The 24,739-nt window shown below is 54.6% G+C and overlaps 9 protein-coding genes across 9 annotated transcripts; 5 read left to right on the forward strand and 4 right to left on the reverse strand.

Annotated features, from left to right (window-relative positions):
* Positions 1-82: 82 nt before the first annotated feature.
* On the reverse strand, positions 83-1,575 carry BO82DRAFT_16356 (undecaprenyl diphosphate synthase family protein). Its single transcript, XM_025630283.1, has 2 exons — positions 1,204-1,575; positions 83-1,123 (listed from the first exon to the last, which is right to left on the reverse strand). Exons 1-2 carry the CDS (start codon positions 1,426-1,428, stop codon positions 164-166), a joined length of 1,185 nt encoding a protein of 394 aa, XP_025494531.1. The 5' UTR covers positions 1,429-1,575; the 3' UTR covers positions 83-163.
* Positions 1,576-2,072, reverse strand: BO82DRAFT_16355 (uncharacterized protein). The gene has a single exon (XM_025630282.1). The coding sequence runs from the start codon at positions 1,985-1,987 to the stop codon at positions 1,724-1,726; it is 264 nt and encodes an 87-aa protein (XP_025494532.1). The 5' UTR covers positions 1,988-2,072; the 3' UTR covers positions 1,576-1,723.
* A 1,399-nt stretch (positions 2,073-3,471) lies between these two features.
* On the forward strand, positions 3,472-4,220 carry BO82DRAFT_277300 (uncharacterized protein; the record flags this gene model as incomplete). The annotated part of the gene is made up of 2 exons (XM_025631183.1): positions 3,472-3,636; positions 3,702-4,220. The coding sequence occupies 2 exons, from the start codon at positions 3,472-3,474 to the stop codon at positions 4,218-4,220; spliced, it is 684 nt and encodes a 227-aa protein (XP_025494533.1).
* Positions 4,221-4,597: 377 nt separating this feature from the next.
* On the forward strand, positions 4,598-5,437 carry BO82DRAFT_277050 (cytochrome b-c1 complex subunit 6 family protein; the record flags this gene model as incomplete). Its single annotated transcript, XM_025631169.1, has 3 exons — positions 4,598-4,895; positions 5,175-5,297; positions 5,373-5,437. 3 exons carry the CDS (start codon positions 4,598-4,600, stop codon positions 5,435-5,437), a joined length of 486 nt encoding a protein of 161 aa, XP_025494534.1.
* A 1,026-nt stretch (positions 5,438-6,463) lies between these two features.
* On the reverse strand, positions 6,464-8,490 carry BO82DRAFT_390101 (putative cell surface receptor/MFS transporter (FLVCR)). The gene is made up of 4 exons (XM_025638495.1): positions 8,297-8,490; positions 8,130-8,242; positions 7,710-8,073; positions 6,464-7,651 (listed from the first exon to the last, which is right to left on the reverse strand). Exons 1-4 carry the CDS (start codon positions 8,423-8,425, stop codon positions 6,761-6,763), a joined length of 1,497 nt encoding a protein of 498 aa, XP_025494535.1. The 5' UTR covers positions 8,426-8,490; the 3' UTR covers positions 6,464-6,760.
* Positions 8,491-9,552: 1,062 nt separating this feature from the next.
* Positions 9,553-13,288, forward strand: BO82DRAFT_351918 (involucrin repeat protein). The gene is made up of 2 exons (XM_025634549.1): positions 9,553-10,089; positions 10,159-13,288. Exons 1-2 carry the CDS (start codon positions 9,928-9,930, stop codon positions 12,895-12,897), a joined length of 2,901 nt encoding a protein of 966 aa, XP_025494536.1. The 5' UTR covers positions 9,553-9,927; the 3' UTR covers positions 12,898-13,288.
* Positions 13,289-13,568: 280 nt separating this feature from the next.
* Positions 13,569-15,170, forward strand: BO82DRAFT_277188 (uncharacterized protein; the record flags this gene model as incomplete). The annotated part of the gene is made up of 1 exon (XM_025631172.1): positions 13,569-15,170. One exon carries the CDS (start codon positions 13,569-13,571, stop codon positions 15,168-15,170), a length of 1,602 nt encoding a protein of 533 aa, XP_025494537.1.
* Positions 15,171-15,698: 528 nt separating this feature from the next.
* On the reverse strand, positions 15,699-18,976 carry BO82DRAFT_381516 (F-box and WD domain protein; the record flags this gene model as incomplete). Its single annotated transcript, XM_025637863.1, has 2 exons — positions 15,699-18,615; positions 18,730-18,976. The coding sequence occupies 2 exons, from the start codon at positions 18,974-18,976 to the stop codon at positions 16,100-16,102; spliced, it is 2,763 nt and encodes a 920-aa protein (XP_025494538.1). The 3' UTR covers positions 15,699-16,099.
* A 2,571-nt stretch (positions 18,977-21,547) lies between these two features.
* BO82DRAFT_277324 (Rho family guanine nucleotide exchange factor CDC24) lies at positions 21,548-24,604 on the forward strand (the record flags this gene model as incomplete). Its single annotated transcript, XM_025631186.1, has 4 exons — positions 21,548-22,522; positions 22,589-22,837; positions 22,953-23,139; positions 23,262-24,604. The coding sequence occupies 4 exons, from the start codon at positions 21,548-21,550 to the stop codon at positions 24,602-24,604; spliced, it is 2,754 nt and encodes a 917-aa protein (XP_025494539.1).
* Positions 24,605-24,739: the final 135 nt, after the last annotated feature.

A 24,739-nucleotide genomic window follows, 5' to 3' on the forward strand; every position in this document is an offset into this window, starting at 1 on the left:
ATGATTCACTTTTCTACCTCTACTGCGCTATAAACGAGTACAAAACGAATGGGAATGAAACAAAGGGGAATATCAGTTCCAACAGCTGCTGCTGCGTCAAAGAAAAGCAACTCCAAACTCCTGAGGGTGTTTTTGATGATATATGTGCAAACCGCAAATTCGACTACAAGCCCTTGACCTTGCCATTGCTCTCTTCGGTGGGCTCATAACTCTCCCCGTCGAAGTCGCCTTCCGCGTCCGGGTTCTTCTTCGCCTTGGAGATCCGACGCTGCCAGCCCAGTAACACCGGCAGGAAATGCCACAGGTCGAAATCCGGCCACAGGACGTCGAGGAAGACGATCTCCGTCTCCTCGTCGCATTGCCAGAGCATGAAGTCGCTGAGCCGCTCCACGCCCGACGTGCGGACCAGGAGATCCAAGGGAGGATTGTCGCCCGTGAACATGTGCTCGGTTAGCGTCTGCCGGGTGATCGTCTCGGGGGACATGTACACGGCTTTCTCCTTCCGCGGCGAGTCCTCCCTGCCGTTGGCTGCGTCCGTTTGCCCGCCTAAATGCAGGGTGGAGGAGGACGAGAATGAAGAACCGGACTCGTAGACCTGGTTCGGGAGGTTATTTGGGGGGGCGCCGTCCTCGTGGGACGATTCCGACGCTGTCTCGACGTCACTGGGCAGATCGTCCGCTTTCATGGGCTGCGCGCGGGCTCGGATAGTCTGCGTGATGTGTGTCTCGGAGAAGGGCGTACGCTGGCTGGCGTTCGATGGGCGATTCGCCGGCAGCGGCTGGCTGTATTCCGATACAGTATCCCGGATGGCGCCCGTGATCTCGTCGCGCGAGGTGTACGGAAAGCAGATGTTGAGGATGCGCTCGCCGTTCCCGCTCGTCATGTCGACCGCCCGGTTGACGGCAGCCAGAACATCGGGCTTCAGCATGTCCAGTCGGCCCAATACTCGCACTTTGGCGCCATACCGATCCAATATCTCTCCGTGCTGGGCCATCTGGGACAGCTTGACCCGCGCCATCTCCATCAAGGCGTCCACCTCGAACTTCGACCGCTTGAAATTCTCGATACTGAAGGCATAAATCGTAACTACCTTAACTCCGCTCTTGTAGCACACTTCGAGGATCTAGGAGAAACCGAAAAAAAGTCAGCGAGAGATCAATAGCATGGATGAAGAACGGGACGACTCCGGAGCAAACGACTCACTCTTGCCAGGGCCTCGAAACCCATATTGTGCCCCTCCACGGTCTCGATGCCATGTGACCGCGCAAATCTCCGGTTCCCGTCCATGACGAACGCGATATGCTGTGGAACTGGACCCTGCTTGATCGCCCCAACCAACAACTCCCGGAGCTGCGCAATGACAAACTCCATTGGCGGAGAGGCCAGCAGCCATTTCCTGAACCGCGACAGGTGTATCGAGGTCGACATGGTCGTCTCTATTTCTGGCAGCACAAAGACTGGTACGACGGAAGGAAGAGGGCCTCGGGATTTCGAGTTCGCGACACGGACGGAGAAAGGGGATGGCCGAATCGGTACTTGCGGCGTGTGGTCAGATTTCCCACAATTGACGTACGGTACACGGAGAATCAAGTTCGGAATCAACGGGAGAGAGACTGGAGAAACTGCCAGTCCGCAATAGAGTTCAAAAATGAGGTAGAAGAAAGTGTCACGATGTGGTCCTGACCGATAGGACCGTGCCCGGCAGGCTACACACTGTTTCTGTTTAAAGTGGGAAATTTCTGGTGGCAAAGCAGGCGGTCATCAGGCCACACAACACACTCAATTGAGAAATAATGATGGAAGTCAATCTCGGAATCAAACCAGGGAGGAGGAATCTGGGGGGGGTGGGAACCAAGCAATTGGAATAAGGCTGACCGACCGACCGACCGAGGCGAAGATAAATGACCAGCCTGGAGCCAAGGGGAGAAACACCGAAGGGGAAACCGGAAACGTAACCTGTAGGTAGGCGTGTGTGGGTCGGCAACATACTGGAGGATCCGACGGCTTTCTCCACGTGTAAATCACCATCACCCTTCTTTCCGCTGTCCACTTTCCATCTGCCTGTTCGCCCCCCCCCCCCCCCCCCCCCCCCCCCCCCCCCCCCCCAAGCCACAAAAAAAAAAAAAAAAAAAAAAAAAAAAAAAAAAAAAAAAAAAAAAAAAAAAAAAAGTGAAAAAAAAAAAAAAAAAGAAAAAAAAAAAAAAAAAAGGTCAGCTTAAGACTTCAGTAGCTCTCCCACCCAGGTTGTGTGCCACTAAGTTGGGACTGATGTGGGTGGCTGCTTTTTCGAAGCTTCATCAGAGACACTTCCGGTAGATGGAATGCCTTTCTGAAACCCTTTTAGTATAGTGCATGTATCGTAGCATGTTTAGTTTTAGTGTCTAGGATGTAGTATGTAGTATGCAGTCTGCAGTCTGCAGTCCCGGTAAGAAGGGAAGAAGTTCTAGAGGATCACCAGACAGATACTAACTATAGCATCGAACATTCTCTGCAGGATTAACTAGATTGCTAGGTGCAGCTCAGAGGCAACCTTGGCCAGGTTAGGGATATAGTATATCAATGCAGTGAGTAGGACAAGGCAACTGTAGAAAGCACACTATTTATACAATCTGGAAAGAGTTAATATTATTCATATGACTTGGGACACAGACAGACTCTGAGATTGGGAGTTTCCCCGCCTGACGGCCGCCCCGCGGACCCAGTATTATTAGTATTACATGAACAATTCCCACCGGTGCTTTCACTGCCCGCACTGCACTTCCACTCATCCTAATCATCAATCATCACTATTGATCGAAACTCTACTCAAGTTGACTCTCCAGGCCTTTGAAAAGCAGACAAGCTCAGGGACCTCCTGGTCATATTCACTGGTTCATCTAGGCTCACTGTTCACCTATCTTTATTGGTGGCTGTTTGATCCGGTCCGGTCCCTGTCCGCAGTTTATCCTATCCTATTCGATCGGACTTCTAGAACTCGGATCTGATATACACTACCACCAACCCACAGACTGTTGCATAACTGATCGGGGATCACCAACCACACACCCTAACTCATCTGTTCACCGATCTCAAACCCGCGACCTCAGGATCAACGGCCTGCCCCTGTGGCTTCCCGTCTGTCGGTTGTTTCAGCCTGGGTTGCCCTGGAGCTGGCTTCACATCCTCAGTCCTTTCTCTCAGTTGTTCCAGCTACGCAAGTTGCTACTGTCACTTGTCTGTACGTCCGAGCAACACCATAATCTGCAAGGTTAGCCCTGTACATCCAGCCTTAATACTAGGCAATTATGTCGATCAAGTATGTATATGACTTCCTCATTCTCCGCTTGCTCATAGTTCGCTGTCAACGTATGAGGGTTCGCTAGGCTTGACCCCAGCACCGGTCGCCTCTGCTTACCATCGATGCTACTGCATTTACTGTTGAATCCTGTGTTATGATGTTCTTAGTCTGACCTGTGATTGCACAGCTGGGTGATGCTCCAGGACCAGGATGGCTTTGTCCGCCTGCCGCATGAGCAGCTGATCTATACATCTCCGCCTCGCACCAGCCTCGCACTACAGCCGCTGAGCTCATCCGGAGGCAAAAACTCATTTTCCATCCAAAGCAGTGCTGGTCGAATCTTCTTAACAAACCAGCGGGTATTGCCATCTCACTTACCCTGCAGGGGTTTGGTCTGGGATTCTTGACTGACATAGGTTGGCAGGTTGTCTATATCCCGACACAGAAATCGCAGACCTTCCAGTCGTTCTCTGCGCCGCTGCTAAATGTTCACGATACCCACGTCACTGCGCCGTTCTTTGGGCCAAATGCCTGGATCGCCCTGGTCCAGCCCGTATCGGGAGGCGGCATCCCTCCATCCTTGCCTGCTGTACAGGCCAAAGTGACTTTCAAAGAAGGAGGCGCATTCGACTTCCATAACCATTTCGAGCGAATCAAGGAGCGTCTACAGCAGGCGGTCGAAACCTCGCAAGCAAGCAGTCGCGGAGCCCGGAACGTTGACCTCTCCACGATTCATTTGGACGAGCTGCCTGCCTATTCTGGCCCCTCAAGCAGCGGTGCTGGGGAAGGTCAAGTTAGCCAGGACCAGTGCATGAGTCCACAGAGTCAGCCTCATGCAGCAGAGGCGGATTCCAGCCTAGTGGAGCCACCGCCAGACTATGAGACGGTTCAGCAGCAAAGCGTGGCGGATGAATTGGAGGCAAGACTGCGCCGTGCCAGTTGATGAAGGCTTATAGCTGTGCATACGAGAACAGAGGAGAGAAAAAGAAACAATCAATTCCAGATGGCTTGTATACTAGGTATCTTCTGGTTTTATGAGTTATGGTAGTTCCATTCTGTAGTTCAGCGATTAGTCATCTCCCTTCCGACGCGGATGGGCCAATCATGGGTGCGATAATTGGCCTTTCGCCGGCGGCCGGGGCGTTCCGATTTTCCCAGACGGCAAAGGAAGTGCCAAAGCTCAAAACCGCCAACCTCATCCAAACTCGCTCGTTGCTGCCCACCGCACCACCACCACTACCACCCCCACACCCTCGCCCACCCTAGGCTCTCCCCGGTAGTCATCAATTGACCAGTTTCCTCCCCCCGCACACGAACACAATGGGTCTCGCCGACTTCTTCTCCGACGTCATCTCCTCCTTCGGCTTCCCCGAGGCTCAGGCTGAGGCTCCCGCCGAGTCCGTCGAGCAGACCAGCAGCCAGGAGGCTGAGTCTTCCGAGGAGAAGCCCGCCGAGGAGGCTGCCGCTTCCAGCGAAGAGTCCACCGAGGAGTCCGCTGAGGAGACCCCCGCTGAGGAGTCTTCCGAGGAGGAGGAGCCCCAGGAGGAGGAAGAGGAAGAGGAAGAAGAGGAGGAAGAGGAGGAGGAGCCCGAGGACATCAAGCCCAAGCTCGAGGAGGGTGAGTGAAGTTATCCCTGGATCGACTTGATTACTGCATTTTGTCTGCGTTGAGGCTCGATGTTGGATCGAATCTGGAATTCCGCCGCGGCAATGGCTTGTCCTTGACATATCAGACAACCCCCCAATTTCTGCCATCCACCAGTCTTCCTGACGGGAATTGGCCAACCCAATACCCGCTGATTCAGCGTCATTGGCGCTGCATCAACCTCGCGAAACTCAATGCTTGTCCCAGTCTCAATTGGACAGGTTTGCTGACCTTTATGCCTCCAAACTACAGAGTGCGCCAACTCCGCCCAGTGCGCCCCCTACAAGCACCACTTCGATGAGTGCATCGAGCGCGTAACCAAGCAGGAGGAGGATGAGGACTACAAGGGTCCCAAGGAGGACTGCGTTGAGGAGTGTAAGTCCATCTGTCTTTCCAGGATCCCATTCAATGCGTGTGACTAATCATCTTTTTCTCTCTTTCACCCAACAGTCTTCCACCTCACGCACTGCGCCACTCAGTGCGCCGCCCCCAAGCTCTGGAAGCAGCTCGCCTAAACGGGCTACGACTTGCGAAACGATTACCTCCTCTTTCCCCTCCGCCGCGCGATGTGTCTTTTCGAAAATTGTCATGACCACCGCTAAGCTCAGTCTCGATTGTATAACAACGACGGAATGAAACCCTCGCGCGGGGCGAAATAGGGGAGACCGATCGCGTACTCAAGAAAGACAACCGTTTCCGTTTCAGGTCTAGAGTGTTGTATGATGGCTTTGATTTTTGTTGTTCCAGGGTGAAAAAAATGTGTCTGTCAACACTTGCCGCTGAAACGACAGGTTTTGGAGATATTTTATTGTTTTTTCACCTGCTACATGGATAGATGAACACGAATAGAAGGGGGAGAACCTACCTCTTTTCCTGTTCTTTTTCGTCTTATTGTGAGCTGGGGAGGAGGGAAACAGGGATTCTGGATCAAGAATCCCTTGCTGTGTATGTACAGATAGCTGGTCTCTGCCTGTTTGAACTGTGCTTTTATTATTTACTTTGGTCTCCTTTGTTTTTAGATGAATGTGAATTGTTCTTTCTGGATCGGGTTGGTGTAGTTTGATGCCCTGGCGGGCAAGACGTGTCTGGTGTCTGTTCAGCCTACCTATCTCTTTCCTGTGATGCCCATCCACCTCCGCCGACGTGGCGCCTGTCTCTTCTCCGCTCATCGCCGCGGTCAGTACCACTGACAAGTCTCAGCAGCCCGAAGCCTTGTCTCTATTCACCACAGTACACCTTCAAATCATCCAAGACAGCATCCATCCAGTCGCAATCGAATATCAGCTCTGCCCACGCCGGACGAATAGCGGGCGCTTCTGCTCCGTGCACGCCCACCAAGACAGAGGGGAGCTTGGCAAAGCCATGGCCGACTGAGCCGGGGCCGGGGGGCTCATGGAGAACCTGCTTTAGCGCTGCTAGGGTATTATTTTCTGGGTGCCTCTACTGGTGTATCTCTTGGAAGGTAGGTCATTAATCCCGGGGCATGGAAATACATAGCATAGCATTGCAGGCTCGCAGACTAAACTAGCACTATACACTGACGGGGATTTCCAGATCCCAGGGTTCGCAGTCAAAGTCGGGTATCAATCATATATTCATCATGGATCGTAGTCCACCTCTTCGCGGTCCATCTGCAGACTCCAAGCTTCAAATTCAAGGGGATCGTGATAGTCACCGGCAATCCCACCTCGTTCCGGTCAATCTGCTAACTCGAGGCTTCAGATTCGAGTAAACATGGCGACAGATTGGGTCATGGACAGGCTCTGTGCCAGCAATGCGAGCACGGCACACACATACGCACGTACACAACCCCTACTACAACCGCTTACTCCGCCAAATCACTGTCTCGAGGAGACCGACCACTTGAATCGGGACTTTCCTTTCTCGCCCGCACTGCCGGCTGTATCCCCGCGACGGATCGCGTCCGCGTCGTTGCCAATGGTCTCATCATCGTCCCCGACGACCTCCCCCAGATCCACCCCGCGATCCACATCCAGCCGCCTGCGGCGCACGTCCCGGCCAAACAACCCGATGCACAGCGGCAGCGGGGCCGCCACGGCCGCCACGACGGCGGAGAAGATGAGCGCGTTCCGCATGTTCTCCGGCGGGGTGGCGTGCTTCCCGGCCTTGAGGGAGTCCTGCACGAGGATGAACACGGCGCCCAGCAGCTGCCCGCCCGTCCAGCAGAGGGTGCTTCCGACCTCCGGGGAGAACGGGTAGGTGATCTCGACGAGGAATTCGAGCACGACGGGCAGCAGGCCGAACGAGGAGGCGCCCAGCAGGGCGCACACGGCGTACGTGGGGCCGATGCCCGCGCTGCTAGCCGGGGCGAAGATTAGCCCGATGTACGAGGCGGCGACGATGGGGACCAGGATACGGATCGTGGCGAGGTAGTGCTTGTACCGGTCGGTGATCGGGGAGATGAGTGCCGAGACCAGCAGGCCCACGACGATGAGGATGCCCCCCGCGATCCCGGCTTCGGTCTCGCTGGCCCCGTAGGGGCTGAGGATCTGGTTCAGGAGCGAGGAGACGCTGTTGAAGAAGCCTACGTAGATGGAGAAGGGGATCAGGATGAGGTAGAATTCGAGGGTGCGCAGGAGCTGCGTGACGGTTGGGAGGAGTGGGGTTGGCTCGCTTGTGTTGGTGTTCTGGTGGCCGGCGGAGGAGGCGCTGGGCGGGGTCGGTGGTGCAGAGGGGAGGATGAAGGATGGGAGTGCGGCGATGGTTGCCTGTTGTTTGTGGGGTGAGTGTTGGTCACGAGGAGGTTGGATAGAGAGTGAGGCTCACGATGATCGAGATGTACAGCACCATGTTGGGGACGTCGTCCGGCTCGGTGGCCCAGAACGAGTCGATGAGTTGACCCAGCGCTGCACCGAGGGGGTTGGCGAGCGTTGCCACGGCCGTCGCGCTCGTGCGTCCTCGATCGGAGAACCAGAGGTCGCTGTACCGTGTCGGTGCACTGAGACAGAATGGCTGCGCCAGGCCGATCAGGATTTGGCCGAACATGGCCACCACAAACATCCCGCCGCGAGCTCGCGTGCCGGCATATCGGATCCAATTGCCGGCCAGCAGCAGAGAGGAGGTGATGATGATCGCGGGCTTGGGGCCGCCTTTGTTGAGGGTGAAGATGACGACGCTGAATGGGAGAGTCCTGAGTTAGGTGCGTGCTGTTTGATGCCAATGATGAACTATGAGCAGCGAACTCACGGGCTGGCGGCGCAAAAGGCAAAGAGATAGCCGGTGCTCATCCAGTTGATGGCGCTCTCGGAGACCTTGAAGTGCTCGGCAGCGGTGGTCGATATCGCGGAGAAGGTCAACCACTGTCGCGCGATGTTAGAGCGTGGTTTCTGTACAGTTCCGCTCTTGCAACTTACATCCCAACTGACGACAATGTTCAACAGTACCAGCTGGATCAGTCCCCAGAATCGTCGCTTGTAGACCTTGTAGACCGGTCCCGATGGAGGGAGCGCATCCCTCCCAGATTCCACATTCCTCGTGGCCATGATCTCGTGTGCACACAAGAACCGACTGGAATGAGGAGCGGCGAAATGAGGGGAAGGGAGAATCCGGGGGGGGGGAGGGGAAACCCAGCGAAGATAAATGGCTGATAGGCTCGCTCGTTGGCGCAGTGGTTGATTCCACGCAGTTACTTTATATTAAAATCGCATGCTCGGCTGCTTGTGATCATCCAGACCGATGAAGTTGATCAACCGGCTTTGGGGGTTTGGGCTGTTTCAATTGAGCCGAAAGTCAGGCTGATTGTGGTTACATTCTGGAGACGGATGTTACATCTTCTTCCCATCCCAATCTTGAGAGCGTAGTTCTGGGGATGCTCTCATGGATGCTATGATGGATGTGGTTGGGCTGGTAGCCTTGGATAGGTTAGGTTGAACCACGTTAGATAAGAAGTTGAGTTGAGAGTCTATTGCAACAGGTTCATTCCACAAATGGAGCAGGTGATGATGAGTTCGGGAAACCAGCGCACACGGCCTTGTTCTACTCTCGGTTCATACTCGATCGAGTACATCGAGTGTGATATGATATGTAACTTATCACAATCTGCGCACGATATTTCCCCCGAAATTCCCGAAAGGCTGAGTGAGTGAGTGAGTGAGTGAGTGAGTGAGTGACTGGGGGACCAGATCATCGGCCGGCCCGCTGCGTCATTCTCCCTCCGGTCTATCTTCATGGTTCATGTGGTTGAGAATTAAGGATGGCGGCAGTGGAGCTCAACCGACGAACCCGTTGTTTCAGGGGGAAATTCCGGGGCGGTTTAATAATAGAAATCAATCCATGTCAAGAGGAGTTCTTCATTGTCCGCCTGTCAAACTCCTGCCATGACAGCGGCTGGGAGGGAACCTGGGAGGGAACCTGGAAGTGAAGGGATTCCCCCAAACCCTCCAAGGGGCCCAAGGGAGACAAAGGAATGAGAGCTGTCGAGGCGGATGGCGTGAAGAAGAGCGATCGCTCGCATCGCATCGCATCGCATCGCATCGGAGCCATCCATCTCTGCACCTGCACCTTCCTGACTGATCACAGCGTAGGTAGTTTAAATAACTGAGATGCAGTCCCGCTGAGGGATGATCCGTTTAGTTCTTTTCTTCTACTGTACTTGATATGCTCCGGTCGGCTGGTGCTGATCTTTCAGTATTCTTCTTTTTACTCCGTCCCTTTCTCTCTCGCTCTCTCTCTCTCTCTCTCTCTCTCTCCTTCTCCCTCTCCTCGCCCTCCATCTCCCTTCCTTGTACCAATTTAATTCGGTCGTATTGAGCGTTGGTCTCTCCCTTACCTTGATAGTATCAATTATCTATTTTCCCTTCATTCTGTCAATTTCCAAAGCGCACCCCTCCCTCCCTTCTCTGCCTTTGGGGGACGGTGTCCACGGCTGCCACTGCGGAGGATGGGCCTTGCCTGTTGATCCGCGAAGTCTCCAATTTAAACCCCCCGACCTGCTCCGCAAGTCCCTCTCCCCAACCTTCTTCGACACTCGCAACATATTATCACCATGAACGGCCTCGATGTCAGGTCTAGCCTGTCGTCGTACGGCGACCCCAGGCACTCAGCCTCCTACGGCGCTTCGCAACCGCCCCCAACCGGACTGCTGATGAACGGCTACCGCGATGCGTCCGGACCCCAGCAGCCACTGGGCAAGTCGCAAGTCAACCCGGTTCGTGAGACCCCTAACTTCTAAGACCCGAACCTAATCGCATACTTATTCTCCATTGTCTCCCTGCAGCTGAACACGAACCTGCCCCGGAACTCGGCCGTCCTTCACACTCATGACCCCGTCGCTATGTACCTGCTCACGGAGACCGCCATGAGCGACAGCACCCACTACGAGATCCTGTCGCTGGAGGAAGTGGAGGGACTGAAGAAGGAGCAGAAGTTCGTCAACAGCCGCCTGAACGCCGCGAAACGCAAACTGGCCCTGGAGACGAAATTGCGCGACGCCGCCATGTCGCTGAGCCGGCTGTACACGCCCAAGAGCCCCTCCTTCAACGGCCGGGAGGACCCCGAAGCCTCCTCTCCGCGGTCCCAACGAAGCCTGCTCGGACACAATGAGACCACCATGGACAAGACGGACGAAGAGCTGGCGCTGAGCACCCGCAAGTGCGAAGAGCTTTCGCAGGAGATCTGGGACCTGGAGCGCCGGCTGCAGCAGGTCAATAGCAGGCTGCTGGAGCACACGGCTGGGATCCTGCAGATGACGCATAAGGGCTTGAAGAAGAATCTCAAGAATAATGTGCCCCACACCCCGGAGAGTCTGTCTAGCCATCACACCCGGGATAGTATCGATGGGTTTGATGATCGGAGTTTCTACAAACCGTCGGGACATCTGGAAGAGCACACCGGACAGGGGCTGCATGGACTTGGGTTGGAGGCTGTTCAGGATACGGAGAAACGGTTGGAGCATCTGAGTGGGAGGGTGTATGACTTGATCCTACAGTCTAATCCGGCTGGAGAGCTCGAGCCAGTCCCGCAGCCACCCCCTGGGGCTACTCCAACTGCAGCGATGGAAGCGTACGTAGCTTATATCGAGAATGCCCTGGAAAGTCTTGGTGCGCACCCCGCAGGCAGCCAGTCTCAGACACGGTCTCTGGACGATGAGTCCGGGCAGCAGCTCGGCGAGCTCAACGCGCGACTCCATCAGATTGTCCAGCAAGCGGGCATGCCGGGCGCCCAGACTCTTCCTCCGCCACCCGACTCTTCCAGCGCAGACCAGACGGAGCAATTCTCTTACCTCCATGCTGGCCTCAATGGGCTGGAAGACCGACTGGAGAAGCTCTTCGAGCAAAAGAGCATCTTGACCACCCAGATCCAACAGCAGCGCGAATTGAACTCCAAGTCCGACGCGGAGAGAGACGCACACATCGCGGACCTGATGCAACAACTGGCGCATGTCCGGAAAGACCTCGAATTCTCCGAGAACGAGGGCCAACGGACGAGAGACGATCTGGAAGACGCGATGAAACAAGTAGCGACTCTGCAAAAAGAGCTGGCAGACCATCAAGAACAGCACGTCATGGAGGATACCTCGAAGGCTCTGACCACGGAGCAGGAAGCTCGTGCGCGCGCCGAAGCCGAGGTTGAACGCCTGGAAAAGGTCCTGGAAGATCTCAAGAAGGAGCAGGATGCTCAGGCTCAGGCTCATGAGGCCCGTGCGCACGCCGAGAGCGAGGTCGCTCGTCTGGAAGCCCACATCGGAGAAATCCAATCCCACCACGATGCTCGCCTTGAAGAGCTCACCACTGCACGTTCCGCGGCGGAGAGTGAAACGACACGGTTGCAGGCGGCCATTGACCAGCATCAGAGTGAGGCTACCCAGTTGCAGGCGGCGCTTGAGCAGCACCAGAATGAAGCCACTCGGTTACAAGCAGTGCTCGATCAACATGGGGAGGAAGCCGATTCCAAGAGCAGAGCGCTTACAGAAGCCCATCAGGAACAGCTCCAATCACAGGCTGACGCTCACACGGAAGAGTTGACTGCCTTGCGCTCAAAGACCGACGGCGAAATCACGCGTCTTCAAGAAATTATTGTTGAACTTCAGAGTACGGCAAACAATCAAGCGGAGGCCACGGAAGCCCGTCAGCACGCCGAGCAACAGGTTTTGGAGTTACAAACTACGCTCCAGCAGACCCGCAGTGAGGCAGATGTTCAAGTCAAAGAGGCTGTCGACGCCCGAGCACAAGCCGAGAGTGAGGTTGCTCGGCTGGAAGAATCCCTGGGTCAATTCCGCGTCAGTGTGGAATCTCAGCTGAAAGCGGCCACGGATGCACGCATCAACGCCGAAAACGAGGTTGCACGGCTAGAGACCGTTCTAAGTCAGCTCCGCGCCGACGTCGAGGCTCTGGAGGCTCGCGTCACGGAAGTGACCGTGGCGCGCGCTGAAGCAGAGAATAACTCGTCACGTCTGCAGGCTGAACTGAGAGAGATGGAGGGCGAAGTCGTCCGGGCCCAGACCGAGCTGACAATGGCCAAGGCGGAGCTGGACGGTGCATATGGGTCGCGAGCCCAGCGAGCGGCCGACATCGCCGCGAATCCTGCCATCCAGAAGGAGTTTGACGAGCTGAACACGCGCAATCTGGAGCTGGCCGAAGAGCTTGCAGCCCTCAAGGCGGGCAAGCCGGGTGGTGATCTTCAGCACCGGGTGGACTTGCTGGAGAGAGAGCTCCGAGATACAGTAGATGATTACGAAGTAATGACCAAGGCCAGCATCGAGTTCGAAAAAGAACGCGAGCAATTCGAGGGAGTCATCGATACCCTGCGCGACCGTTGTGAACAACTGGAGACGCAGCTCAATGAGGAACGAATCAACTGGATGGGCAGCGGACGCGATGGCCATGAGACCACTTCTACCATGGTGCTCAAGAATGAGTTCAAGAAGATGATGCGAGACACGCGGTCCGAGAACCTGAAGATACGCAAGGTAATTTACTGGGAAAATCTTCTCCTTCAATGTGCCTCTAGCAGCTGACAACATCACACATAGGCGGAACACGACGAACGCCGTCGGCTGGAGGCTCAAATCCGAAATCTGAACAAGGATCTTGCGAACTTGACTGGCAAGCCGCCCTTGGGTCAGCCTGTCGTCACAGCCTGATGATCACGAGACTTCTCTATGTTTCTTTTTCTCTTTGCTTCATGTTCGATCGATCGCTTTCAGCGGGTTCATCGGGCTTGTTGTTCATATTCCTTTCCCCGTACATAATTTAGGCCCCCCTTCTAATCTCTGCCTGTATATCCAACCCGATCTTGATGTACTGTACTAATTTCCGGCCATTTCTCGGTACTTGATTTGTCTGTGTACATAGATTAGAGTCTATCAGCGAGCCTTGCATACATAAGCATACATGAGTTGATTGTGATACTGTGATGGTCAGCCTTTCCTCTATTCATTTATTCTGCTCCTGTCGCGCCTTCCTCTTATGAACGGGAAGGTGCAATAGCCCAGATCAAGTTTGGATCTCTTCCAGCTTCGATCAACTTCTCAGCGTCATGCTCTCGTTCTTTTATCGGACCTAATCAGACGAATGCCTCCCTTACTTTCTTTGCAGTATGGTTCCCCAGGATCAAGAGCAGGGGCCTCCCAATGATTTGCCTGGCAACGACGAGGTCTTCTCTTCCGGACGAGGAGCTGCTGTTAGAATGGCGCGCTACTCCCATCTGGAATTCGCGGACTCTATTCCTAGTGAGGAGAGTTACATTTTCGACGCCATCAGGGCTTACTCCAGCTCGGATGAGGTGTCGCAACGACAGGGCTCAGCTAGACAAATACATCGAGATCTAGATAGCAGGCTAGTAGCCCACACAGCGACCTTCCCTCCTCCAACGGCGCAGGAGACGGGGCGTCCACGTCAACCGCAACAACCGCAACAACAAGCATGCCGACAACCTCGATATCTCAGGGGAAAGGAAGCTTCGTCTCCGGGCTGGCATCCTTACACTGCCAACAACAGTCGCGTTGTGTCCGTCAACGAAGGCCGAGCCATAGTCGCAGCGCCCCTGGACGAGTCGCTGAGACCGAACCTCTTCGACGTCCTGCACCTTCCCAAACCCACCACCAGCCTCAATGAAACGGACGAGGCTTCCAAGTCATCCTACTGGCTTGAGCAGGACTGTCCCGCCAATCCTGTATATCCTGCGTTTCCACCGCCCCTAAGGTCCCCCACTCCGCCTGGCCTCCCGACTTTCGGCACCCCCGAAGCTGTGAACTACTCTTCTCAGTTCCAGGTTCGCTCGGCCACAGGGGGTGATTATCAGAATCCGCAGGCAGCGAGTGGCTCGTCGAGTAGGTTCTATGGTGGTGGTGCCTCTGGGCGCACGAGAACGGCGTCGTATGGCGACAAGATCCGAAGGATGTTCAGCTTCACCTCTTCCACTCCTCCGCAGCCGCAACGGCAAGTACCGACTGTGGCACGAGCGGAGGACGGCACGGCGGTGCAGGGCCGTTTCCCTTACCGGCAGAGCGGGCATGGTGTCGGTGTAGTCAGGCGAATGGAGGATCATACTTTCCACCAGAGGGCGCTTTCGCCTGCTATGGAAGAGAACACCCACGACCTCAGTAGCCCCACTCAAGACAGGAAACCTAAGAGAGAGCAGAGCAATAGTCCCCAGCGAGAAGTTCCCTGGCGCATGACCCCGGCATATGTAGGCCCAGTTGCAAGTCATCACTCGGCCCGCGGTCGCTTCTCTTCAGTGTCTCGCCCGCCTGCCCATGACAGCCTGCAAAGGCCTGGCTCGGCGAATACCGGCTATACAACGAGCAGGGTGGAATCGTTCTATACATGCGCATCTCAATTACTCAAGCCTGCGCCGTCGAGACAGCATATGAGCACTGTGGATGATCAGGCGTGCGAGATAGCGCCACAAGAGCCGGTTGCATGCTCGCTTTTCCCTACAGAATCACCCACAACGTCCGCCCCACCAGATCACTGCGCTCTAGCCTACAATCCGTCTGGCTCGTGGCTGAAGCTGCTATCAACAGGTAATTTCTGTCTCTCCTGTTGCTTGGGCGTCGGACATGATCCAGAATCTGCCGTCTACTCCAATACATCTTCGCGTGAGACATATGAGACTGCCCGGAGCCATACTTCGAATGAAATTGCCGTGGAGCCAAATCGAGAGGACGAGGCAGCTGAAGCACCAAATCCACCGCCGCGTCCAAGACAATGGTTCTCGGAAGCATGGAAGTCCGTTCACGAATATGCCTTGCGGAATGTCGGTACCATCGGCCGGCTTCTGGATTGATATCCGTCGATTGGATGCTACGGGAGGAGGATGCTCAAACGCAGTTGCTTTTTCAGGGATAAGTGCAGATATCCGTAGAGGAGGCTGCATATTATGTCCACCTTGCTAGTGGAAATTGACTCCGTGGTGTAGTTCAAATGGCTGTCCAGGCTAGTTTTAATGCGATGCAGTGTGTGCAGTATGTGAGACAACGTACATATTTCTAAAAAGGCGCAATACCAACCGCTATCATAACCTCATGTCATGTTGACAGGAAAGAACCATGGAAAAAATCACAAGACTAAAAAGGAAGAAGTAAGAAATATGTGTAATGCAAACCCATTGATCGAGGTTAACGTCATAAAATAAATGAGCCTCAGGTCAGAACTCCAACTCCAACTCCATCGCTCCAATAATGCCCCGCGAATGCTTTAAATAGATGATGGATGATTCAACACGAAAAGAAAAAAAATAAAATAAAAACGGACATAAGTGACCACGCTATGAGTGGAATACGTGCCGAACAATCAAGGAAGAGAAACCCCCCTCCGACCGTTCTCAGTCTGAAACACCCCCGAATTGAAGCGATAGCGAGAAGGGGAGAGTTGAATGACAAGAATAGAAGCTTGGCGCGTGAAAGATGAGACAGTAAGTACTAGATGTACTGTACTTGCCGAGTCAGAGCTAGACCAGACCAGACCAGACCTAGCTAGACCTAGACCCAGGCCCAGACCCAAGCCCGGATCCAAACCCAAGTGTACGATGTGTGTGTTGCGAAGACAGCCGCGGAATTTCTTTGTGTCTGGGAAAGCACCAAGTTGAGGTACGGTGTTCCTTCAAACCATCCCATGCCCACGCCCATGCCCATGCCCATGCCCCAACCAGACCCGCACCCACTGACAGAATCATGTCGACTGTCGACCCCTTCGCGAGACGAGAAGAAGGCTGAATCAGAGACACATGAAGAACCGGCACGCCTCGCGCAGCTCCTCGTCGTCGCCGACAAAGTCCCAGCCGACGATGCGCGGGTCCTGACTCGAGCAGATGATCTTGTGGGCGTCGAATTGGAGCTTGAAGACGCGCGAGGTGGGGACGGCGCTTGCGTCGCGCGGGTGGTGGCGCGGGCGGGGGTGGGGGTGGGGTTGTTGTTGTTGTTGTTGTTGTTGTTGTTGTTGTTGTTGTTGTTGTTGTTGTTGCTGTTGTTGTTGGTGTGCTGGTCCTAAAGGATGGGGAGGTTGGTGGAGGGCTGGGTTGATGATGCCGTTCATGTTCATGGGGGGCTGGGGCTGGGCCCGGCTGGCGGCGGGTGGGGTTGGGGTTGGGCCTGGTTGCGGTTGCTGCTGGGCTTGGCCGGCGAGGCGGGCTGTTATGGCTTGTAGGGTTTGGAGGGCTCCTCCTCCTCCTGCTGCTTGGGGTGCTGAGGCCGAGACTGTGGTGGGAAGGGGGGTTTGTTGGTTCTGTGCTGCTGCTGCGCCGGGGGTTTGGAGGTGTTGTTGCTGCTGGGCAAAAGCGTTCGATCGAGCGGTAGCAGCGCGGGCGGCCGGGTCGGAGACCACGTAGGCGGCGCTGGTAGCTGCGTCCTCCTGACGCAGGCGCTGGCCGACCACCCAGCGGCCTTCCTTGCATTTCTTCCAGATGATGATGGACTCGTCGTAGGAGCCGGAGACGATGCGAGCCCACCGGCTGCCGCCGCCGCCGGGGGGGATCTTCGCGCCCAGGGCCTTGATGTCCCGCGGGTCGCGGGAGCCGGTGGTGTTCTGCGTGTAGCCGGCGCGGCGGAGGGCGCGGGGTCCGAGGTCGACGCTGGCCCCCGAGCGCTGCGCGTCGCGGAATGCGTTGTCCACGGCGAGGGCTTCGAGGCGGAGAGTCTCCTCCGCGCCGGGCGGGTCGCCGAACCCGGCTTGGACGGTCCGGACCAGGTTGCCGTGGCCGTGGAGGCAGGCAACTTCGGCGCCGGAGGCGTGGTCGAAGATCCGGACGGTGTCGTCGTTGCTCCCGCTGATGATCCGGCGGTTGTCGACCTGCACGCAGGCGATGCCCTTCTCGTGGCCGATGACGGTCTTCTTGCAGGCGCCGTTGCGGAGGTTCCAGACCTTGATCAGTCGATCTCCCGAGGCGGAGACGATCTCGTCCTCGTTGAGCTGGATGGCATTCACGGCGGCAGTGTGTCCGTCTATGGTCATCAGGAGGGAGAAAGGGGCGAGACTCTTGATGTGGCCGTTGGCAAGTTCGGCTTCCAGCACCGGGGAGGGCATCTCCGCCGTATCGATTATGTAGGACGGATAGGTTACGCCGGTGCCGAAGAACATGCTAGGGTAGTCCTTGTCGGCTGGGGAGAGCTGGTGTCGGCTCCAGACCTTGATGAGCGTATCCTTGGAGCAGGTTACAATGTACCGCTCGTCAAAGCGAAGATTCAATACGGAGTCGTCATGGGCGGCTGTGATCTCATGGAGCTTTTCGCCGGTGGAGAATCGCCAGATGATGACGCTTTTATCGCTGCTGCCCGAGATGATGATATCCTCTGAAGGACGAGGGTCAAACTGTAGGCAGAGTACCGACTTTGTATGGCCCAGCAGCGGTGGGTGCCACAGGCGCTTCGTATCTAGATCCCAGACTCTTAGGGTTTTATCCCGACTACCACTGACCAACCATTTGCCGGTGAATTGGATCGCGTAGACGCACTCTTGGTGGGCCTCTTCCATGTGTGCCGGATGTGGCAGTTGGAAGTTTGTGAAACGGCCTTTAGCCCAGTTCTCCTCCAATTTTCTTCGTAGCATGTAGAGGTGAAGCCAGTTGACTTTGGCCGTGCCATTGGGCATCCGAATAAGAAGCGATGAGTTCGGACGGCGCGTATCTGCCGACAATCCATTTCCACCGAGTTTGAGCTGAGTCGATCCGAAGTGAGACTCGCGCCGTCGGCTTGGGCTTGTCGTTTGCTCTTCCGGAGAGAACAATGTGCTCCTCTCGGTGGATACATCCCCCATGGGAAGGTCGCCTTCATTATCTGCCTCCTCCTCCGCCGCATGCCTTTGCCCGTTTTCCGGCCTCGTTTTCCGACCGAGCGATCCGGTTGTCCGTGAGTTCAACCAGCTGGGTGGTACTCGCTTCTTCTGCTTCGGCTCCCCACTATCCGGGTCGGTATGCCTCGAGCGGGATTTCCGTAACTGTGGAGATGGAAGTCCCGAGTGTTCCTGCTCAAACGTGCGAACAGCGTCCATATCCACCTTCCAGCCTTCGTTGATGTAGAGGTCTTTCCACAGGCGCGAGTCTGAAATGCGATTGCGCCAGGCACGGGAGGCCAGGGAAGCCATCAACAGCGTTTGTGGGTCGAGGTAGGAAAAGATCTCGGAGGTGATCTCGGGCGGGAGTTTCAACACCGGATCCATGTGCAGGCGCGGCGCCAGGCGCTCGATCACGGAGGCCACGGTGGATGCGCGCATGGTGCGAAGAAGGTTAAAGGCCAGCTCTGCATTATGATATTATGGCTGATTAGTATGGGAAGGTGATCGCCACGGCCCCAGTACGGTGGTTAGACATCCTGCGGGTCGGGGAACGGGGAAGAGACCGTTGCTAAACTTACCAGCTCTTTCGGTCTCGCTGTGCGTGAGAACCCACTCTTGGAGCGTCATCCACTCATCCGAGGCGGGAATCGCCAGGTCCTTCTTCTCGACTTGAGTTTTCGTCTCATCGGAGTAACCCTCGTCGAGCTTGAAGGGCGTCGACAGCGAGGGGGTGTCGGCGGCGGCGAAGTCGGAGGTGTGGTTGACGGCAGGCTGGAGCGGAGGAAGATGAGGGCTAGAAGCGGACCCCGAGGACTTGCGAGCCATGAGGACACACTACCTTGCAGGGATTCCTCGCAGTGTCTGATTGTCCCGTTTCGGTTGCAGCAGAGAGAGAAAATTCTGCATCCGACTTTGTTTCAAGTAAATCGATAGGCTGGACACCAGCTGGTAGTTGCGAAAGGAGCTAAATCGGGTATTGCAAACACCACATGGAAAGGGATGGAGGGGGGCCGGGAAGAGAGAGTGAAGGTGTGAAAAGAGAACCCCCTGAGTTCGGAAGTAGTTCGGGGAGGAGAGAAGGGGTTTAGTGGATAGGTTCGAAGATGATGGTGTATTTCGAAGTTGTTGAAGTGATGTAAGTACTGTAGTAGTAAAGGATGAGAGGAGAGGAAGAGAGAGACTGAGACTGAGACTGAGACTAAGCCGGTAGAGTCAGGCAGTAACTGGAAAGTGACCTCGTCACGTCAGATTGACTCGATTGGGTTACGGTGCGGGTTGCCGAAGATCCACTCCGCGTTTACTGCACATTGGCTGGCTTGGAAGTACATCCTTCCTTCAATTTGAGTATAACGACAGTATAACTACAATGAACACTGTAGGTTGTACCTGTTTCATCTTACTGAGGCTAACCGTTACCCCTTTAGAGACTGTAAGGAGAACGGACGGGATGCAAAACAAATAGCCCTGTAAGGAACACGGGATGTGAGATGGAAGCACATGAAGATCCATCACAGTCATCATTCATCATTCGTGTTGATTCAAATCAAATAACAATTGTAATCAGTTAGTAAGACAGAATAGAATGCCATTCACAACTGTCAGGTTTGGTATGTCTTGGGTGGTATCACCCTGATAGTTGGTCAGCGTCGAGCCATGCTCGAGTATGTGAAGATGATACATGATACCCTTGTTCAATCCCAAACTGTTGGTGTATGAGAGAAGGGTTTCTTCAAGCAGCAATCCATCCTTTGGCTTCATGCTTTTCAATCCGCCTGGTTGGAACGATCAGAAGATCCTTCTAGTCTATACCTAGAATAAAGGCGCGTAGGAAATGCAGGCGGATGATTCCCTGCGGAGATCATCCATCATCGACACATACAACGTTTACTTCTACACTTCATCTTTCTGTTATTCTTTCTTTCTTTCTTTCTACCCTTCCCTCCTTCAAGTATTTTGCCCCCTCCTCCCTCCCTCTTTTTCTCTGTGTCAATCTTCTGTCAATCTCTCACACACCTCTATTCTCCCGGTCTTTTCCTCCCCCTTTCTTCTACAATCTCCAGCTATCGATCAATCGACTTGATCTCCTGACGCGCGCAGGGACTGTCCGTCCCTACTACCACTGCAGGTAATTGACTGGCCTGGAATTTTCACCTTCTTCCGCTCACTTGCCCACTACAATCCATCCGTGTCTTTGCCTCTCCTTTTGCCTCTCTTCCATCTCATACTCTCTCTCTCTCTCTCTCTCTCTCTCTCTCTCTCGAGTCTCTACCTCCACACCTAAACCTATCAGTCTCCCTCCTTTTTTCATTCTTCCGCCGCGGGATTCTTTTCCATCCTCTCCCCCCTTCTTCCTCTTTCTCATCTCTAACCCTCTCTCCCTCTCTAGCTTGTTACTCTTCTGTTTCTTTCCCTTCCTTTCTTTAGATTGAATTTGTCATTGACCTCGTGCATTGGATTTGTGTTTCTTTGCCTCCCGCCGCGGCTGTAACACTGATACCACTACTACTACTCGACCCCAACTTCAGCTCGCTTGGTTGAGGGGCAAACCGACTGACTGATCCATTCCGCCTTCCCTTCTCCGTCTCTTCTCCCCTCTCTCTCTTCTCGGCTTCCCAAAGTCCCCCGCCCCCCCCCATTGTAACCACAATCAGCAGCACAACTCTTGTCTCCCTCCCTCCCTTTCTTCCCACTCCCTCCCCCTCCAAAAGTCAACTTGCGCTTGCCTGGCTGCAGCGGCAAACCCCACACCCACCCTCTCTCTTTTTGAATTGTTCATCCAACAATATCATTTTCCCCTTTGGCTTACCTTCTTGGCCTTCGATCTTTACTAATCCGCATTTACTCGATCAAGAAGACAAAAAGAAAAAAGAAAAAGAAAAAGAAGAATTGAAAAAGGAGGGGCGCTTTCTTCAGCAAGGGCCGGAGATTTAAACCTGGCACCCTTCGCCGCGCTAAAGAAAGAAACCCCAAACTATTAAAAGACTACAAGGGGAGATTTTATTCTGTCGTGGTCGCCTCCCCGCGCGACTTTTTTTTCATAACCTCTTCACCTCTTCCAAAAGGTACTTATCTATCCTCGATCGGCTCCTCACGAGTCTCCGGCGAGACAGAGTCGAGACACGGAAGACCAGCTTGCGGATAAACTAACTGACTCACTTAGGGATAGTGAACCGTACCACTATCTCCACTCTTAAGTTTCCCTAGTTGCTCGCTTGTTCCCATTCATCCCGCATCGGTCCACCGGCTCGCCTTCATTGATCCATGCTCCTCTTGCTGTTCCCTGTGCAACCACGTCTGTCGCTCCCGTCCACGCCCGCCTGCCCTTAGTCTGCTGCGCAGATTCGACTTCCCCCTCAACCACCCCCCGAACCCGGTCCTAATCGGCCTCAATACGCGATGGCCGAGACCGTCATCTCAAATGGCGGTCCTATCGCCGAGGACAACATCATCAACCGCCGCGGCGGGGAATCCATATACCAGAGCTGCGTCAATCTCAAGAAGCGTTTAGCAGAGGTGCCCAACTTCGAACCTCATTTGCAAGAGATGGAGGAGGCGGACCTCGTGCAAGGCAACACCGATCCCGTGGCGTCGCTGTGGAATTGTTTGCGGAATGGATACCCCCTCTTGGCCATCTACAACGCTTCTGGCCCGGATGAGAATCTGGAGATTGATCCCGCCAAGGTGCCCGAGGCCAAACGACCCAAGGCCGCCACCTTCAAGTTCCTGCAAGCCTCGCTGCAGGAACTAGCGTTTCCGCAGCAGGATTGCTTCCTAATCACCGATTTGTATGGGGAAAATACCACCGGCTTTCTCAAAGTGATCAAGATGGTGAATCGTGTTCTAGACATCCTGGAGATGCAGGGACAGTTGAAGCGACCGTCGGACGAAGCAGCACGCGCTCCGGTGAAAGGCGCCGTGAAGCTGACAAAGCGAGAACACATCCTCAAGGAGTTGCTGGAAACGGAGCGCGACTATGTCCACCACTTGCAGAATCTCCAAGCCTTGAAGAAGGAGTTGGAAGAAACGGGAGCCCTAACAGGAGATCATAGCCATCAAATCTTCCTGAACCTGAATAACCTCCTCGATTTCGCACAGCGATTTTTGATTCGAATCGAGCAGCATTACGCTTTGCCCGAAGAGAGACAGAACTGGGGCGAATTATTTACACAGCATGAAGAAGCATTCAAGCAATACGAGCCCTTTATCGCGAACCAGTTGAGATGTGATGAGGTCTGTCTGAGAGAATGGGATAAGATCCGCGTGGCCCCGCGATCTCTGGACTTGCAACAAATGGTGGCGCAACCCGCAACACTGAACGGCTTCTTCGTCAAACCTTTCCAGCGCCTGACCAAGTACCCTCTGATGCTCAAGGTATGGATCCTTATAGTGGACTACAAATGAACCTTGTCCTTTTTCCTGCCGCTAACCGTCGCACAGGAGCTTGGCAAGCAGATGGAGAACCCCGATCTGCAGAACGACATTCAACGGGCAATTGACGCCATCCAGTCGGTTTTGGACTCGGCCAACGATGCCATTGACAAGGAACACCTGCAGACAGCGGTTAAGGACCTGGATGACCGCGTTGACGATTGGAAGGCACTGAAAATAGAGGCCTTTGGAGATCTGTTGCGATTCGGCACGTTCTCCGTCATCAAAGGTGATAACGGAAAGGATTCCGAAAGAGAGGTCAGTATACACTCGGATCGCCTCGGTCCTACTAGAAGAATGCAGCGTGGATTCAGTCGCTTTGAAGCCTTGAGAGCCACAAGCTGACTTCGGGAATCTCCCTCGCACTATCTAGTATCATATATACCTCTTCGAGCGGATTCTACTATGCTGCAAGGATATCAACCCTAACAAGCAGAAGACAAAGTTGATGGTCGGAAAGGACAAGCCTGCCACGACTGGCAAGGGCAAACCACGCCTCCAGCTCAAAGGCCGCATTTATATGGCAAATGTGACGGATGTCCTGTGTATGCCGAAGCCAGGTATGATTCTATCTTTCTAAACATGCCATCTGTCTTTGTTACACCTCTGGTCATACGCCCAAGGACGTCCAGACTGCAAATATATAGCCATGTGCCATGTTTCTGACTTCTCCTCGCCACAGGATCATATCGAATCCAGATCTTCTGGAAGGGCGATCCAGGTGTCGTCGATAACTTTATCATTCGCTATCAGAACGAGGATGTCATGCGCAAATGGAGCAGGGACATCGAAGCACAGCGAGCAATTCAAGCAGAACAGCGCAGCGCCCGCAATACCAGCACATCCGAGACTGAATTTACGTACATGAAGTCCATGGCCAACATGCCCAATCCCTACCAGCAGGAGTATGACGAAGAGCAGGCTGCAACCAAGGAAGCTGCTTTCTTCTCCGAGTTTCCCATGAGTCGGAACGCCTCAAGCACGAGTCTCCGGACTCGTTCAGCAACAGGCGGCAGTGGCAGCTCTGGTCCAGTTGGTCGTCCGCCCCGCTTTCCTGTGCCTGATCCCAGTCTGTCGGTACATACGCAGTTCCCCGGGGGCAGTATGTCACCAGCTGAGAGGAACGCCAACTCTTATTTCTCCCCGGTTGCCGAAACCCCATCGACCAGGTCCAGTTCGCAGTCTACCGGCTACTTTAGCAGCCGACAGGCCACACCTACCAACAATTGGAGCGAAGACCACCCTCGCTACACGGCCCCTGCCTTGTCTCGAGCTACGTCCAGGGATGGTCCCAACTCCAACCCCTATTTTAATGGCGCGTCGAATGGACGAAGCGCTCAGCGTCCCTCGCTACCTCCCATGTCCGGAGGTTCCGCTCAGGCAGCTAATGGCATGGCACAGCGGATGCGGTCCGCTAGTAGTCCCGATATTCACAATGCCGAGCTCCGTCGGTATATGCAGTCGATGGAGTCTGTTCCTGTCCCACCTATTCCCGCTCATATGGCCAGCATGAAGGCGCCAGTCAACCGAAGCCAGAACAACTCCCCTACCTCCAATACTCAACTTCCCATTCGAAACGCTAATCACCTTTCCAACTCGCACCATGTCTCTCCCACCCATTTCAATGAGCCTCAATATGGTGATCACCGGCCCAACACGTCAGCTACCGATCAGCCAACCTCCCCCTTGAGCTATGAGCCCGACGAGGAGCCACTCATGCCCACGCAGCTCAAGGTGAAGGTCAATTTTGATGACAACTACGTTACGTTGGTTATTGCAAGCAACATCATGTTCCGGTCCCTGATCGACCGAATAGACGCCAAACTGGCTCGATTTACTACCAAATCGATAACGAGCAAATCAGTCCGACTTCGATACCGGGACGAAGATGGAGATTTTGTGACCATTGACAGCGATGAAGCGGTTCAGTTGGCTTTCTTGGAATGGCGGGAGCAGCAGCGTGATATGCTCGCCCGGGGTCAAGTTGGGGAGATCCAACTGTACTGCCAGGCAGTTGAAACCTAGGTGTGCCAGAGCCGAAACAGAGCCGCAGCAATGTCGGATGCTTTGACATGACCAGCTTCTCCTTCACCGCTCTTTGTCTTTCTTGCTTTGTTCTTCCATTTATTCCCCCTTCTCGCCTCTGTTCGTCTTGTGTTT

This window comes from Aspergillus uvarum (genome assembly GCF_003184745.1).
Source record: "Aspergillus uvarum CBS 121591 unplaced genomic scaffold BO82scaffold_11, whole genome shotgun sequence".
NCBI classification, from domain to species: Eukaryota; Fungi; Ascomycota; class Eurotiomycetes; order Eurotiales; family Aspergillaceae; genus Aspergillus; species Aspergillus uvarum.